This window comes from Paramisgurnus dabryanus, chromosome 15, assembly GCF_030506205.2.
Source record: "Paramisgurnus dabryanus chromosome 15, PD_genome_1.1, whole genome shotgun sequence".
NCBI classification, from domain to species: Eukaryota; Metazoa; Chordata; class Actinopteri; order Cypriniformes; family Cobitidae; genus Paramisgurnus; species Paramisgurnus dabryanus.
Window position 1 is genome coordinate 2180313 of NC_133351.1, and position 18663 is coordinate 2198975.

At 37.3% G+C, this 18663-nt stretch overlaps 1 protein-coding gene across 3 annotated transcripts in view; it reads right to left on the minus strand.

Moving 5' to 3' along the window:
- rbms1b (RNA binding motif, single stranded interacting protein 1b) overlaps positions 1–18663 on the minus strand; it is an 80228-nt gene that overhangs the window by 11952 nt on the left and 49613 nt on the right. For all 3 annotated transcript variants that reach the window (XM_065252351.2, XM_065252352.2, XM_065252353.2), the window contains exons 4-8: positions 16625–16716; positions 7623–7780; positions 4181–4260; positions 2195–2310; positions 1268–1317 (exon numbers count right to left, since the gene is read on the minus strand). In XM_065252351.2, coding sequence (XP_065108423.1) covers positions 1268–1317; positions 2195–2310; positions 4181–4260; positions 7623–7780; positions 16625–16716 — 496 coding nt within the window. The remainder of the gene's footprint in view (positions 1–1267; positions 1318–2194; positions 2311–4180; positions 4261–7622; positions 7781–16624; positions 16717–18663) is intronic.

The following is an 18663-nucleotide window of genomic DNA, read 5'->3' on the forward strand; positions in this document are numbered from 1 at the left end:
AGCATTTGAGATAGTTTGGACCCGTAAGCACTGCATCACGTCAGACTGAAGTGAATTGAGAGATTGTATAATACGAATACAGTTACAGATACACAGCAATGTGACTTTATTCACAATATAGCAGAACTAGAATGTAGAATGTGTCATTGCCTAAAAAAAAAAAATTTAATTATATAAAACATAGCAGGTGCACTCCTGACATGGAGGCTATTTTAAAAAAGTATCTTTAAAAGACATTTTGGTCAATTTCTAAGACGGCACTGCACGCATCTTAAGCCTTTTTACACACAGATTACGGAAAATGCACAAAAAATTGTCCAGGATTGTTTGATTTTGGTTCATTCACATTGGCAATAATTTCCCCCGTGTCAAAGAGCTGAACAATAACTTGTTATTGCGATGACACATGCATCCTCCTCACAACTTCACACCCCTTAAGGCATTGTTTCTGCCTTTTGTTGAGGAAATGTTACGTCAATGTTACTACTGTAGGTCCCGTTTACTGGAGCAATCCCAGAATCAATTACAGGACGTGTTTGAGTTCACACAAAAGGCATGCTGGCAACTTTATGGGAATTTTCTGGGATCAATGTGAAATTTACTTAAGATGATTTACTGCAGTTTCGTTGCTATTCAAGACGGTAGCTCAATAGGTTTTGAGTCCCCTACATAAAGTCCACTGTAAGGTTCATTTATCTAGATCAGGAATATACCCGACCAGAATCACTTTTTACCACAACCCGACGTGCATATATTATTATTTTTTTTAAAGATCCGACCTGAGACAAATCCGAGAAAATTAGACCTGAGTCTGACCCGAACCAGTGAATTTTTTTTTTTAACACGACTGGATCCGAATGCAAACGGCACCAATGTGCACCAACCAATCAGACAGAAAGAAACCCTGTTAGCCTCGCAACCAATTTGCCCTACTACTCCATTTATTTTACTATTTGGTATCTGACAACAACATTAAGGTAATCGCTAAAATGTGCATTCAAAATTGATTGACAGGTCTGGCAAACAGAGGGGGATTGGAAAAGGACATTGACACACACACGTGAGATAATTTGGGTCCTCTTGGGTCCGTTCGTCAAAAACAATTGTGAAAACCAAGAACTGTGGCCCTCCAGGACCAGCAATGCCCACCCCTGATCTAGAGTCACTGAATTGTGTTTTATGTTATGCCCTGATCTGCCCAATAAGTGTTACAACATTAGCATTGTGAATCTGCAGATAAGGATATTTTACGAGTGTTGTCTCTTACCCATTTTGCATAGCAGCTGTGGTGGGGTCGTATGTGAGGGTCATTCCAGCCTATTAACCAAAAGCAGATCATTAAAATGCAAGTCAGAGCCTTGTTTCCATCTGCACACACAGAAAATCTCAAGCACACTCGGTCTGATCTGGTTTAACACCGAGTCTGGAGTAAGTGTGAAATCTATTTACAAATTAACTTAAAGGTGCAATCAGGTGGTTTTAGTGGCATCTAGCTGTGAGACTGTGAATTGCAACCAACAGTTCAGTCCAAAGGTCACCTGTCCTTTTCAAAATGCATAGTAAAGCATAGAAAACATAGTGAAAAAACGCGCAGTTTGTTTGTTTGGGGCTACTGTAGAAACATGATGTTGACTTCGTGAAAGGGGACCCGCGGTGTATGTAGATAAAAAACGTCTCATTCTAGTGTAATAAAACAATCCAGTTCATTATCTAAGGTCTTTATACACCACTGATAATATAGTTATGTAGATTATATTACATTTCTATCAATGGATCTTCCTAAATTGTACACATTGCACCTTTAAAAAAATGATATGATATGATCATGGTCTCCCAAATACAATAGGCCTTACTTTCATATTCACAAATCATTATTTAGCCATGAACGTATGTGTTCACAGTGTGAACAAAATCCTACAATTCTGTCCGTTCAAGCATGGATGAACAGGAAGATATTCCTTAAGGAATAACTGAATTATCAGCTGTGACAGGAAACCCTGTGTGTATCGTGCTGTAATTATATTGTTCGCTGTATTCTGCATGTGATAATAAGGAGAAATGTAATATAGTACAAAGTAATTACTATTTAAAAACTAAAAATTATCAGCTTGATTACCCTACTAAAAAATCCAGCATAAGCTGGTAGCTGACCTGTACCCCCCGAACCCTCCATGAAGAATAGAACAACACTCACAAGTCTTGCCTCGCCGTCTCTCGCCCAACCACGTCCGTTCTGGATGTATTTATTCTGACTCTGTCGCTTTTTCTGTCCTCCATCTGCAAACTTACACAGCAACGGCTCTGACGGTGCTATGAGGAAACAGAGACAAAGTAAGAAAACCCCTTAACGTCACTGTAGGCCTAGATTTTGCTATTTACAGCTGATATATTTGTACTTTGCACTATTTAGTTAAAAATCTATGAAGAGAACTGAAGATCAAAGTTCAAAAAGAGGCCCAAGGAACCTTCAATTTAAAGACCATTTGTGTGGAAGAATGGGCCAGAATCACTCCTGAGCAATGCAGACGACTGGTCTCTTTATACAAGAGGAGTCTAGAAGCTGTAATCACCAACAAAGTTTTTTCTACAAAGTATTAAATAAAGTGTGTTCAATACTTATTCCCTGTGTCATTTCACTTTATTTATTACGACTCAACTTGTATACTTAAATGTTCTGATTTCTTTGTATGAATTCACGTGCGTCCATACTACGGCACAACCCTTACGGCATTGTTTCTTCATCTTGTTTACACAGAATGCTTTCTGTGAATGTTACGGCAATGTTACTAGATCCTCTTTATGGAAGCAATCCCAGAACATTTATGGGACGTGTTTGGGTTGACACAGAAGCCTCTCTGCCAGTTTTATGGAAATTTTCTGGGACCAAACTGGTGTGTGGATGGGGTTAAAAAAACATGGAACGTGAAAAAGAAAAAACACATTACGCTTACTTTTATATTTGGGTCAACGACGTGATGTTAATTAGTTTGTGTCCGTATAGCTAAATTAAATGTAAAAGGGTTAAAATTTCGAAATTAACTTGTAGATTAATTATGCGTATATTAAGTCTTAAATTTCTGGTTTTATTTAATTTTAAAAGAATATTTGGGGAGTAATTGCTAAAATGTCAATGTGGTGTAACCGGTCTGTCTCAATTGGTGCAACTAGTATTTTTTTTAAATGAAAATATAAATATATTCATAAAAAAGTGGAATAAAATATAATCATCTAGTTTAATGTTATATGATTTTTTACATACAGTTTTACATCATTTGTCAAAGATTATTTAGAAAACAGAGCTGTTTTCAGCATATGTCAGGACAAATATTACAAAAAAGCATTAAAATTTACATTTAGAAATAACTAATAAAATTATATTTTGAAATGCTTTTGTTTTTTTTGAAGATTACGCTTACTTGCCATCAAGGTGGATAAAGTATTTAATATTTCTTATTCTTTGGCACAACTGGCGGTTACACCATTGGACATTTTCAAGTCCATTCAGTCTTCTTAGTCAATCTAAAAATGCTGCAAATGTAATTTTTTATTGCATAAAATTCACATAAATACACTATGTGCATTGACATAAACCTGATGCATGCTTTTAAAACTATTTTTTTGAAAAGATTTTTGAATTTCCAATCTTCCCAAACCGTTTTTGTCACCGACCCTTTTATATAAAATTTTATCCGAAGGAGTTAAAGGAAATGCCATGAATCATCTTTCCCACGGTGCCTGGAGAACAGACATCTCATATGGGAGCTGTCTTCCTATAATCCACTTTCTTTTTTTCTGTCATTGGCAGCGAAGACTATTTTAGTCTAATAATCCAATTAAAATGCTTAGAGAGGCCACAGCGGGCCAATGTACCTCTTAAATACGCACAAAGATGACACAAGCACAAACCAAACACACCAATCGATGAGCTTTTACTGATACATCAACACCGTGTAACTTCTCACAGCTTTTATCGTTTAAGCGTTTCGTGCAGCATTTCTGAATCCTGACAGATGTTGGTACGGCTGAATGCTTCTGCACATGCCCCAAAGCTTGTTTCCATTTAGCCCCATCCAAGGAGAATCATTACCAGCAAATGAATGAATGTGATCGTACAGAGAGTCTTTAGGCCCAAGCAAACAGTTAAAAAAGACATTAGGCATGTGTACACAAAGAGACTTACCCATAACTCCAGCTGGGGTTTTGAGAAATTTCCCATTGAAGTTCGAGATGACAGCTTCGCATTTCTCTGTTGACTCCATCCTGTAGAAACATATTGTGTTTATTATGAGTCTATGCAAATGAATGCAGGCTACTATTAATATTTTATCTAAACCGTCATCTGTATCTTCTCTTAGGCTATGTCCACACGAAGCCGGTGCATTCCCTATCCGATCATTTTTTTTCCTTGCTCTAAAAAAATAATCTGTAAACACGAAACCACTGAAACCGACTGAAAGCGGTGTAGTATATATGCCGGACCTGTATGGGGCGCTGTAATTCTGCCACAGATATACACTATACACGGAGAAGAAGACTTTGAGCATGCGCATAACCAACGTATGGTGTTGTCCATTATCGCTAGTTGGTCACCACAATTGCATAGAAGCAATAGATTTTGCTGTAATAAAGCTATTAGGCTTTAGTAGCTTTTGTAGCACGAACACAATCACGTAGTCCGCCGTTATTGTTGTTGCTGTTACGTGGGACGCTTCCGACACGTGATGACGTTTTTGCTTCACAAAATATACGGATTGGCTGTACAGACGAAACCGCAAGGGTGTCGGTTTCAGATTTATCCACTTTAGGACCCGGTTTCAAAAAATAGCGGATTCAGTCTCCCAAAACGCCGGATCCGTGTGGATGAAACGCCAATACGATAACAAATTTATACGTATACAGTGATACGCGTCTCCGTGTGGACAGCCCCTTAGAGACCGTTTAAGCCTGGTATTAAGATGCATTTTGGTTAATTGGATCAAAACGTTTCGAGCTCGTCTACTTTCGAATACATTCAGAGGTCGTCGAAAACGCCTTCAACCGGATTGCTTTTGTGGTCTAGACGTGCATGTGGTCGAATGTGTTCGAGCAGCCACAAAAGATCGTCTATCGATCTAATCTGATGTATAGAGCACAATGTTTTTACATTGGACATGACTTTTAGCACAAACACACGGTGTTCAGAGCGATCTGTAGGCTTTTATTAATAAAACTAAAGCTGCTGCGCTCCGCCACTTTTATCTTTGTTTCATTTTGCGAGCGTATAAAAGTTGTGCGAGCTTATTTAATCGATTGCTCTGAAATATCAAAGAAAGCTCTTACATATACATCTACAAAATACTGTGGAGGATGTTTACTAACAACACAAGCAGTGGACTCTGACATAATATTAGTTATAGGGCCAATTTAAACCTGTCATTTCTGCCGCTCGTGTATAAACAACTCGCCCACAGACCACCCACTCAGTAATCGGGACAGAAGCGGTCAAAAGTGGACAAAAGAGACAGATTAAAACGCCAGGTGTAAACGTGAATGTGTCTCTCTCGTCCACATGTCATTCGATGGACAAAACGCATCTTAATACCAGGTATAAACAGACCCTACACTGAAAAAGATTATTCATTCAATTTACTCAATTGTTTTAAGGTAAGTGGTCGCAATCAATTTATTTAAGCTACATTTAAACAAAAGTTTTTTTGTTTTGTTAAATTTTTTGGTTTAAATGTAGCTTAAATAAATTGAGTAAATTGAGTGAATCATTTTTTCAGTGAAATTATGTGAGACTTATTTTAAGATAATTTCTTAAAGATTTTGCTGATAATTTACTTTGATAACTCTAGAATTCATGGTTTCTCTCTCTCTTTCTCTTCCTACATATACAAACGTTGTTCCTCCAATAACTGTATACAAACTTTTTGTAAACAAATTTTATAAACACACACTTGAATTACTGACAGTGGCATCAATGCTTCACGTCACATCTGCTTTTAATTTCAATAACACAACAAAAAATCTTCCTTCCGTTTATGTAGTATAATAGTTTGTATTATACGTAATTAACCTAGGGTTGCAAAATGGCAGAAAGTTTACATTTCCAGAAATATTTCATGGGAACTTAATCAGGGGAATTTTGGAAATATTCCAAATTGAAAACTTAAGAGGAATTTATGGGATTATTTGGACATTTTGTGAAATGTATATAAACTATATCACATACAAACATAAATTAACATTTTGTTTGGTCATATGCAGACATATATTCAAGGTAATACACATTTTGAAGAATACTGATACTTATGCTCATCAATATGTAGATTTATTTGATGAAATAAATGCAGGGTTGATGAGCATAAGAGGCTTCTTTCAAAACCATTAACAATATTAATTTGTCCAAACTTTTGGGTGGTACAGTATTTCTGTATAGTAACAGAAAACTGGCTAGCAGAATGTGGAAGAAAGAGCATCACAGCTTCAGCTAGCTACCAAATAGCTCGCCTAGCCTCATAAATGTTCAATGAAAAAGTGCTAGCTTACATTTAGATATCTGATTTACTGACTTCAAGAAATGATCGGTTCATGTTATAAAAGAATGAAAGTACATGCAAGGGGTGTGGCCTCAATGTCCCTTCAGAATGCAGTGTGCATGCATGTGATTGAGGAATGTGCATGGTAGAAATTCAACTAAAATTGCATTAAATCTTGTTTTTTTAAACAAAATTATGTTGCAAGATTTTTTTTTTTAACTACATTTTCCTGTTCCCTGTAATACCTGCAATTCTGCAATTTCTTCAAATTCCCAGCGTATTTCAATGAATTCCCATATATTCCTGTTAATTCCCATATATTCCCTTTAATTCCCATGGAAAGTTTCCAGCTTTGAAAATTCCTGAAATTTTGCAACCCTAAACTAAACTTCATACAGAGTTTTAATTATTGCATTATTTAATCTTGTTTTTCATTTAAAGGTGCAGTGTGTAAATTTTAGTGGCATCTAGTGGTGAGGTTGCAAATTGCAACCAAAAACTCAGTTTAAAGCTCACCCTTCACTTTTGAAATGCATAGAGAAGCTACGGTAGCCGCCACAGGACAAACATATCACCGTTGAAGATAACTTAGTAAAAAATTTGACCGTTAAGAGCTTCTGTAAAAAACATGGCGGCACAAAATGGCGACTTCCATGTAAGGGGACCCTCTGGGTATTTAGATAAAAACGTCTCATTCTAAGGTAAAAAAAAAACATAACGGTTCTTTATGATACACCACTGATAATATAGTTTTGTATATTATTTTGCATTTCTGTCAAGAGATCCTTCTAAAAATTACACACTGCACCTTTAAGTGTGATCAGAATCAAAACCAAATTATGTTTTACAAACATTTCACATGTCATATTGTTTATTGAGAGTTTATTATCTTTATTGTGTCGTTGTTGTTTTTTCTGACTGACATTAAAAAAGCAGGGAGCGTCTGAAAGGTTTGTGTGAACCTCAGGGGCTTTCCAGTATGTCTTAGAGCCCTAATAAACCTCACTAGAGCATCATGCTATTTACTCAGTGAAAATCAACCTCAAAAGGAAGAATGAGGTTAACCATAACACATCTCGATAAGTTAGTCTCAGTTCAGACCTTGCAAATCCGACTCCTCGGCTGGCTCCGTTGCCGTCCCGCAGGATTCGTGTGGAAACGACCTGTCCGAAGGGCTTCAGCATGGCCTCTAACTCCTGCTCATCCATGGACAGCGGCAGGTTAGATATGTACAGGTTAGTAGGGTCCTGTTCCTGTTGCTGTGGGCAGAAAGACACAGAGAGGAGTTGGTTAATTTTTTATTTGAGCGTTGACGGTCCAGCTTTCACGTGGTAATTTTCCAGTTGCGTGTTACTGATGTGAGTTTGCTCCATGTAAACATCTCTATCTGATATTCAGTTACCAGTATCACCTGGGATGTGTGCCCATGACATTGAACTTGACAGATTACAGACAATGGATTCTATCACACTAGTTTTCTGTTACCACTGAAATCATGGTCATAATGTTTATTGCCTGGCCTTGAGTACATCATCATCCTGTATGTGCTTTACCAGTGTATCCCATTCATTGACCAGAAATTAAAACAAGCCATTTTGTTTTGAATAACAACATAAATATTTATAACGACAATCTGATAGGCTGGCGCTCTATTGCGGTACATTACACACAGGGCGCCAGTGTTAACACTTGACGGAGGGCGCGTTTGAAGCGTGGCCAACAGCCAATCACAGTGGCCGCAACAAATGCTACTCTGTTCTCCAGTCTTGCATAAATGTAATTGGTTTGCTCTGAACTAGATTATTTGCATAAGGTGATCTGATTGGCTGACGCACGCTTTGACGCTTGAAAAGTTGAGAAATGTTCAACTTCTGCCGCAAGCAACAGCAGTGACGCGACACCAATGGATCCACAATTCAGTTTGGCAATGCATGACGTCACCCATTCAAAGTAAATGAGAAGCGGTAACGCTGGCGCCCTGTGTGAATGTCCCATTTTATTTTTAGCAAATCAGTTAGAGCAAACGACAACCCGATTAATATTCATGAACCCCGCAACTCATTAATCCTAAGTGCGTTTTAAATTGTCATTTAATAATGACAATATTAATATTAATATTAATAATACAAATTCTACTACTACCTTATCAGTATTATTGTTTTTCTTTTATTTATTTTAGAGAAACTGAATAACCAACAATATCTTAAAGGGGACATTTCACAAGACTTTTTTAAGATGTCAAATAAATCTTTGGTGTCCCCAGAGTACATATGTGAAGTTTTAGATCAAAATATCATATAGATAATTAATAGTGCTGGGCAAAGATTAATCGCGATTAATCGCATACAAAATAAAAGTGATTTTTTGCATAATATATGTGCGTGTACTGTGCCTAATTATTGTGTATATTTAACCACACTCACATTCATATATTCTTTTTAGAATTGTTTTACTTATATATAATTTTTTAAAATTTATTTTTAATATAGAATATATAAAAATATAAATAAATATATACTAGTCAACATTTGAAATGGATCAAAACCTTTCGTAAAAGTGGACCTAATGTCAATACCCAATATTTCTTCTTGTCTTATGACAATTTTGATAAACATTTTTGATCCACTTCAAATGTTGACTAGTGTATATAAACATGTAAATGTTTCTTAAATACATACATGAATGTGTGTGTATTTATTTATACATAATAATTACACACAGCACATACTCATATATTATGCCAAAAATCACTTTTATTTTGTATGCGATTAATCGCGATTAATCTTTGCCCAGCACTAATAATTAATAATAGCCTAGTTAAAAATTAAAGTTAAAATATAAGTTAAAATTGTCACTTTGTAGGTGTGTGCAAAAATGTGCCACTTTGGGTGTGTTTTTTAAAATGCAAATGAGTTGATCTCTGCGCTAAATGGCTGTGCCGTGATTGGATAGTGCAGATTAAGGGGCAGTATTATCCCCTTCTGACATCACCAGTGGAGCCAAATTTCAATGAGCTATTTTTTCACATGTTTGCAGAGAAAGTTTTGGTAAACTGGGTTGATCTTATTCACATTTTCTAGGTTGATAAAAGCACTGGGGACCAAATTATTGCACTTAAACTTGGAAAAAGTCACAAATATGTATTTATACATGGTAACTAATACTAGGTTTTAGTTCAAATGACTTAAGTTACAAAATTTCTATCATTGCTTCCTATAAAATCATATTATAATGGTTGACTGGCTGATGCTAAGAGTGTACTTTCAGATTAATGTTTGTACTCTTGTTTTGAGAAAATTTGTATTTGTTGACTGTTTCTGACTTTTTGTGAACTCCCATTTTACCATGTTTTGTGCCCGATTATCACAATTTATATCCATGGAGCCAATTGGTTAAATTATAACTATTGTATTCTTTATAGGTTGATTAAAGTACATTAAGCCCCCATAGTCACACACAATTCTATGGGAAACACTGCTTACGGTAAACATCAAGAGCCGGATTTGATTTCTACGTTGTGCTAAAAAAACGATTGAACCTTAAACATTCATTCACAAAACAACATTATATTTTGATACAGTACAGCAGGTCTATAGCTCTAGTTTGAATGGGTGCTAATGGTCACACCTGAGTTACACACCTGTAAAAACACCACAGATCTTATCTTATACAGGTATTCAGCTCATTCATTCACAGCTGGAGACCCTGTTACAGTACACACCTTTATCAGATAACTGCCACACACCTGGAGCGCTAAAACCACAGGCCTGCACACCTGTCTGTCTGTCTTTTATTATAAAGGTAAACCAGTCAATCTATTACAAAAAGATTGCTCAAAAGACAGCTCATTAGGATTTTCAACAACTGTTTGACTATACGGCCAAGTACTTGGATAGTACATGTGTCTGAAATACATAAAGTGGCTAAAGCGAAAAAATCTGATCCTGTCTGTATTCTCGTGCTAATAAACTCTCAGCATTAATATTGATGAGCTGCAGCACTCGGACAGCCCCATCTAAATGCTGAAACATCATCTGATTTCTGCTGTAGTTTCCCTTCCATCAGCAGAAAAGCAAACAGAGAGAGAGAGAAAGAGAGAGAGACACTCCCTGGGGACAAAAGGGCCGTTACATTAATATTCATTAACATCCAACTGCGCTCAATCTCCGGCAGAAAGAGATGGCGGAGAAAAACAACACAGAGGCGCGGTCACATTACTGAACTAATACACTGACAAAAAATAACAGCACGGCGCTATAAAGTAACAATGGCACAGGCCCGGAGCAGAGCGGTGTTACCCAGAAGGTCAGTGGACCATCACGGGTAACTGTCTGAAGGCGACGGAGATCCTAAAGAGCAACACACGCAAGACATGACAATGACTGTCTTTAAACGCAAAGGGAAGGTGCAAACGGCACTAATGGATGGTGTTTTATGGGCTGGATTTTGAATAGCAAATAGATTCAGAATGTGCTTGACTTACTCTAGGGGGGAACTGAAATACTGCCATGCTTTTTTAAATAGATTTATCCCAACCAAAATGTAATTTAAACCACTTTTCAACCGGGTAGGGTAGGGCTGCACCTGTACTTTATTAAGGCTTTACTTAAAGATGCTGTAAGCAATGTTTTTGCAATAGCATGCATAAAATTTTAGTACTGCCTGACAACTTACATGGAAATATACAAAAATGTAGCCTACCATAAAAACATGTTTAGTTAAACACTTGGAGACTGAAGTTATAAATAAGTAAACAAATATATTTTCTAGTTATAAATAGTTACATTTATAGATCAATTCAATTGTGCCTACATATTAATTTCTATACAAACTACAAATGTGAAAAATAGTAATAATAAAAATAATAAGTGGTTGTGTTTAAACTGTCTACCAGTTGAGAGTATATTTATTTACACCTAAAATGTTAAAAGTTGCATCTTACTCCCGGCTGGTGCGACTGGCCTGAGGTTATAGGGCAAACCCCGAGTATACAGACATGGAAAGTAGCTTGGCACTAACATGCACATGCACAGCTGTGTGGCTGCAGGCATGCAGGGCTGCGTTTTATCTCTCAGGTGAGGCTTAAGAGCTTTTTTAATTGAAAGGTGATAACCGAAACTTTGAAAGAATACTGCATCAATCCACTCACTGCTTAGATGATGTGTCATAGTCCAGCACACTACAAACATAATATCGATTTACAGCAGACACAAATGAGGATAAAAATAAATACGAGTTTAAAGTCGCCATGAAACAGAAGTAGCAATTGCCTTATTTTCCACGTGGTGACGTATATCAGAGTGAAACCGGCTTCTGAAATGAAATAAGACTAAGGGCTGGATTTGAATTTGTCCATTGAGATCTGATTGGATCATTTAAAGTTGGGGCATGTTGTCAATTGCTAATCGATATAAAGTGAGATTGTTTTGAGGGGGGAGGAGATTTGCGTTTTTGATTAAAGATTATAAGGGCAAATGGCTTTTTTTGAAAAATAATGAAGCTCACAGAGCACTGAATCAGAATTATACATTTACAATACAGACGAAAATAAGTTTTTTTTACTTTGGCATTAGACACAATCTAAAATATTTTGATGCCATTTATCAGAAAAAATATAATAAAATTGTCCATGCTTGATGGTTTGGAAGCTGTGCAGCTGTCCATCTCTGTCCAGGGTTCCCACACCTTAGTTAACTTCAAATTCAAGGACCTTTCAAGGACTTTCCAGGTCCAATACCTTCAAATTTAAGGACTAAATGTGGGGACACATTTCAAGTGAGAGCAAGGTTACATGGTGTTACCTTTTAAGATACATTGTTACAGTTCCCTTTCGAGGGAACTCGTGCTGCGTCACTGCGGTGACACTTTGGGGACGCCTCCAGGGGTAAGTGCGTCTGAATGTGTATATCAAATTCAACCAATGGTGAGGCTTAACAAAACAGACAGGGTGACGCGGGAGCCAGGAAGTATATCGCTATCTGAAATATTCCCAAAGACGGCGTTACAGGGACACAGGAAGTATGGCAAGGGTGACGCAGTGTCTCGTTCCCTTCTCAGGGAACAACAGTTACATACGTAACCCGAGACGTTTTCATGTGTCAAACACAACTATTCAAAAAAGCATTTTGGTATAAATCAACATTCACATACAGAAGATATAAGCATTTAAAGCGAACAGTTTAGCACGTGTGCTTAAAAAGTCTAGAATTTTTATGATATTATCCTACAATACACAGGGAATAAAATGTTTTTTTTTCAGAAAACTTCTTGCATAAAATAGATTCAAGCACTTTCAATGACCTGTATCTATGTATGTATATTTTCAAAAACTTCCCAGGGCCTTAAATTATTTCCCCCAGATTCACAAACTTTCAAGTATTTCAAGGACCCGTGGAAACCCTGTCCGTCTCACGCGCGTCCAGACAGACCTTTGCTGATCTTCTATCCTAGACGCTGACCATAAACATCTCTTTTTTTTTGGACAGAAAGAAGACGCAAAAGCAAAACCTTTTGAAATGCCTTAGAAATGGCCACTGTGGTAGATGATAAAGAGACAATGCGCCACCTTTGGATATTATTCCTCTGGACTGATTGCGTGCTTTTTGATAAAATAATGTTGAATAAAAATTTGATAATATTTGAATCCTGGTTTTGTTGTTGATCTGTTGCTGCTGTTTGCACGGTCAATAAAAAAAAATTGTATTGTTTTTACCAGATCACAGACAAACGTCAACTGTATTTTAACTCAATGACAATTTATTATTAAAATCTTATTGGTTAACGGTAAATATTTGGTTAACAAGGGAGAATTAACTGAAATGAACATGAAATGACAAATTGGCAGAAATTGGCTGATGCAGAATAATTCTTGTTATTTCCAACATGATACTGTAACGATTGACACCACCTTTTGAATTAAACATGCACAGTGATGAGGTCATGTGACAACCTTGTACCATATGATGTAGCAATGGTATCATTGCATAATGCATTCTGTCACATACTTCCCTTCCCAAAAACAGTATCTAGTATACAGCAACTGGTCAGTGGTCAGTAAGTGACTGTTTCATTTCAAACATAGCCAGACTGTGAGAGATGGGGTCAGATGTCACTAGGAGACTCTAGGGACGTCCTGTCTTGGATATTGATGTCTAGACATCTGTTAATATCATAAACAAGATGAGAAAAATATTCATCCAAGGACAACATGCCAAGATGTGGAGGCCACAGAATGAGTGTATGAAAAATGGCCGTCTCTCACAGGACACAAACACACATCAAGCCATGTCTGATTTACAGCACACAGGACTCATCGATTCAGTCTGATTTCTGTACACTATGTTTCCAGCACCAATATTGTAAGCTTGACAGCAAGGCACGTTTACAGTAAACAGACTGTTAAAGGTGTAATCTAGTCATGCTTGTAGTTTACCAAACATTTAAGAAGAAAAATCACAGAATCTCTTTCATATAATAAAGCTACAGTACACACATCAAGTCGGCAGTCGGGCAGGTTTTGACTTTTAAAACGTCGCCTAACTTAAATTTTCAGTGTCTTCCTCACATTGGTGCTCGTCTGGATACCGTAATCTCATCTCACGCAGGCACAGAATGGGCTACTCAGCCACCATCTACTTGGCGTATTCGGGCAACTTTCAACCTAGATGTAGCCAGCAAGAGAGCGATATGAGCTAACCTTCAGTTTGCGCTAATTCGCTGACCAAAGTGTGTGGTGATATCTCCTGTAATAACTCATGACTTTAAACTCAAGATACATCCAACAAACATTTCCTATATAATAGAAAAATAAAACGAAGCGTCAAGATCTTTGTATTGACAGAGGTCACCTCATGAAAACAAAACTGAAGCTTTATGGCTCATCTCTCACGTCCATTTGTTTGCTTGAGTAAATAACTGATCGTGGCTCAAATTCAAAGCTGAGGTGTACGCTAAACACAATGTGTCACATTTAAGTGTCCAGGGACCATGTTTAGTGTAATGAAACACACCTCGACTGAATCACACATTTTACAGAACCTGAGTGTCAAGGCTTCACAAATTTTTACCATTATGACAATTTTTACTTCCTTTTCTTTTGTGCAGTAATTTAAAGCACCTTGTTGTGGTGCTGTGGGAGCCAGACAACACAATATTCAACCGAAGCAGAATGAGAGATCTGTATAGGCAAACCTCATAAAAACACATACAAATAATAAGTATAAGCAAGTACATTTTCCAAAAAAATTGCTCTAGCAATTGTTTCCTAGAAAAGCACGATTTCCCAGAGGCGTCCAGCGGGAGGAGCGAGTCATGAGCAATAAAAGCACACAAAAATTTATCTCACTATCTCTTGATAACTTATGATTCACTACATGTTGGTGTCATGTACATTATATGCACGTACGTGCCAATTGCTGACAAAACACAGACATCTGATACAGTTTTACGTACCGCCTGCGTCTCATGACCCGGTTGGGACCTCCCCATTTTCCCAAACGAATACCAGCATTATACAAACACACACGCAAAACTCTGCTGCTACCCCGGATTAACAAACTATTGATGAATATTACCTTTAACGTCATTCCAGTTGATTTACGTATTTCTTATCTTTTACCGTCTACGATTTTTATGGATACGGTAAATGGCTAGGAAAGACAACATTTCGAACCTCGACTGTCATGAAAAAAAAACGCTACTTTAAAAAAAATAATCTTGGTTAGGGTGTGATGCCTACTCGGTCCCTGATGCGTTTTTCCAGCCGCTTTCCGCTGCTACCGAACTACCACTATTTTTACAACACAACATGAAACTTTGCTCGAAGTATCACCTGGATCTCTACACATGAACGCGAGCATTGAGAACATTGTTTGTGTCCACAGAGTTTACTTAAAAGAAAGGTTTTGAACAACTGACTTGAACTGTTATGGCGTCCGCTTTGCCAGATGTAAAGAATAGATTTCCGCATGCGAATGAATGAATCTCATATGAGGCTCCTTTTTCAACTAGAAGGTCAATATTGTTTTTCACTTGCGACAAAACAACGAATTATCCGTGCATTAATATGAAACTATGCTTTAGGAGCTATTCATCTTTACTCTCCTCCCCCCTTACGTCGCATTCGGAGATCGATACATCTTGACTGGCAAGATGGCGGCGAGCGGACGCCAAAACAACCAAAGTCAGCTGTTCAAAACCTTCTTTTTAGTAAACTCTGTGTACACAAACAATGTTCTCAATGCTCGAGTTCACGTGTAGAGACACAGGCGAAAAATATCATGATGTGTTGAGCCTTCTTAGTGTTGTAAAAATAGAGATTTTGATGCTCACAACATATTGAAGGCATAGCTTCTAGTTCTTTTGCGACCACTTCAGGTACTCAAAAGGGCAGAAGACAAGTTTGAGATGTGAGTGACATCAGCTGATATTCATGAATAGACATTGTTTCCATAAGGCTGGAAAGCTGAACAAGACTTTCTTCTCCTTACATCCAAAAACAAACTTCTTTCATGTCATTGTTGAGTCCTGATATAAAACAAAGCTGTCGCGTGCAGTGATGTCTGTGACTTTTACTTGAAGGAACAATGCTAATAAGCATCCTCGCTCTCACTCTGATTGACGTGTGGGTGTGGTTTTCTGGGGGAAGTGCCCATTAAAGGAATATGGGGTCATTGATACATAATGAATTCCCATGTTCGATAAAAACTTTCCGAAACTTGTAGGAAAGAGGAGGTGCGAGTTTGGCCCAGAAATACCCTGCTTTGTTTAGCATGAGGATTACAACTCTTAAACTGTGTTAATAAGTCAGAATGCATCAAATAGTATTACCTCCCGCCTCTAAATGTAATAATACAATTCAAGTAATCTCCCAATAGTCAAAAACAGGCAAAAAATATAATAGATTTTTAAGGAGATCCAGAAATATTCTTGACTGGTTTTGCCCTGCTTATCTTTGCACTTTGTTTAAGGCTTGTCTGGATGCTACATTTGACTTGTGAGGGTGTGACTTCACACTGAACATAACACTCAAGCTCACACTCATGTCACATGATCACAGCCAGGAAATGAGCGTTCTGTATACTACAGGTGAACATGACTCTTACCTTCGCCATCTGAGCCTGTACTCCACTGGTCTTCAGCGCACTGACGGCTTTTTGGGCCGCAGCAGGGCTGTCAAAGTCCACAAAGCCGTAACCTACAGGAGACAACCGTAAAACAACTTTAGATAAATCTTCAAAAGGATAACACGCTCTGTAGCCACACCCTGAGGGCACAAACACACATTTTCCTAAAACAGCTGTACAAGAACACAAGGAACATGGAGCTGAAGATGGTTTCTGTATTTCACCCTTCAAAAGGGTTAGTTCACCCCAAAATTACAATTTTATCATAAATTACTTAGCCCTGAGTCATTCTAAACCACCAAGTCCTTTGATTGTCTTCAGAACACATTTTTAGATATTTTTGATGAAAACCAGCAGGCTGGTGACTGTCTCATAGACATAGTTTGTTATTCACAATTCTCTTTTCCAGACATGGACAAAAAGGTCCATGTGCCATCAGTAGTTTAAAAATAATAATAATAATAATAATAATATGAAGTGACGAGAACACTTCTCTGCGCAAAGAAAACAAAACAAACGATTTTTGTGTGCATTCACTAACAGACTATGCCGCATGCTGCTAACGTGACCTGCTGACGTAATTACCAGCGTACAGACACAGAATACGCTGGTTAGTAATTTGTGCATTTATAGGGGCCATTTAAGTATTGTTTACAAGGTTTGCATAATGGCTTAAATAAGAAGGGGAAAAAACGTTTGCAATTACATCAGCAGATGACATCATCAGTATGCGCCGTAGTTTGCTCATAAATGCGCAATGAAGGACCGAGGAGGAGGACAAATTGTTGAATAAAATCGTTTGCTTGTTTTCTTTGTGCACAAAAGTCTTTTCGATGCTTCATAATATTATTATTGAACTACTGATGGCACTTTTTTGGTGAAGTCTTTCATTCTTTTCTGGGATTGATTGTGACAATCAAACTGCAGTCTATGGGACAATCACAAGCCTCACAGTTAGGGCTGTCACAATTATTTACAAAGTAATCGTCTCATCGCGATTGTTTGACCTCATCGTGATGATTTTAGATCACCGCAATGATTGCATATCTCTCTAAAAAACACAAGGGGGAGCTGCAGCACCTGTATAAACGAGACAGTATCTAATGGCGCTCCTTGACTGACATTTTAATGCAATACATTGCAAAGCCATTTAATACAGTGGAAAAACAGCATTTAAAGAAATTCATATTTACTGGCAGGTAAATCTTGAATATTTAAACAATGCTTAGAAAGCGTGTGTGTGTGTGTGTGTGTGTGTGTGTGTGTGTGTACCTGGTAATTATCACGTTGTGGGGACCAATTGTCCCCATAAAGATAGGAAAACCAGTGTTTTTGTGACCTTGTGGGGACATCAGGAAACAAGCTTATAAATCAAACAGTATGATGTTTATTGAGAATGTGAAGTATCAGAAAGTTTTGTGTGATGGTTGGGGTTAGGGATTGGGGTAGGTAAGGGGAATAGAATATACAGTTTGTGTGGTATAAAATACATTACGTCTATGGAATGTCCCCACAAAACATGGAAACCAGAAAGTGTGTGTGTGTGTGTGTGTGTGTGTGTGTGTGTGTGTGTGTGTGTGTGTGTGTGTGTGTGTGTGTGTGTGTGTGTGTAAGTAATTTGAGTTGGACATAAATCTGAAACCTTAAGAGAATTACCTATTCAAAGTTCATTAAAACAACTATTTCAAATGTTGAAGTGATTTTCTTTTTCATTTATTAGTTAGAATATGTACAACTTGATGTTTAAACTTATTGAAAAAGCTGAATAGTCGTTCAAAACTTACTGATTAGTCGTTGAAATAATTGACGATTTGTCGATTAATCGGTCTAATAATCGATAGATTTGTCTATTATCAAAATAATAGTTTGTTGCAGCCCTACTTGCAAAAGATTGAATTTAAATAAATCACAACGTGTAAAAAAAAAATCTATGAGAATTAAACGTCAAAGCCCTAAAACAGGCAATGAATCATCATAATTTATTAGACAATTAACCGTCAGTCAAATATCATAATCGT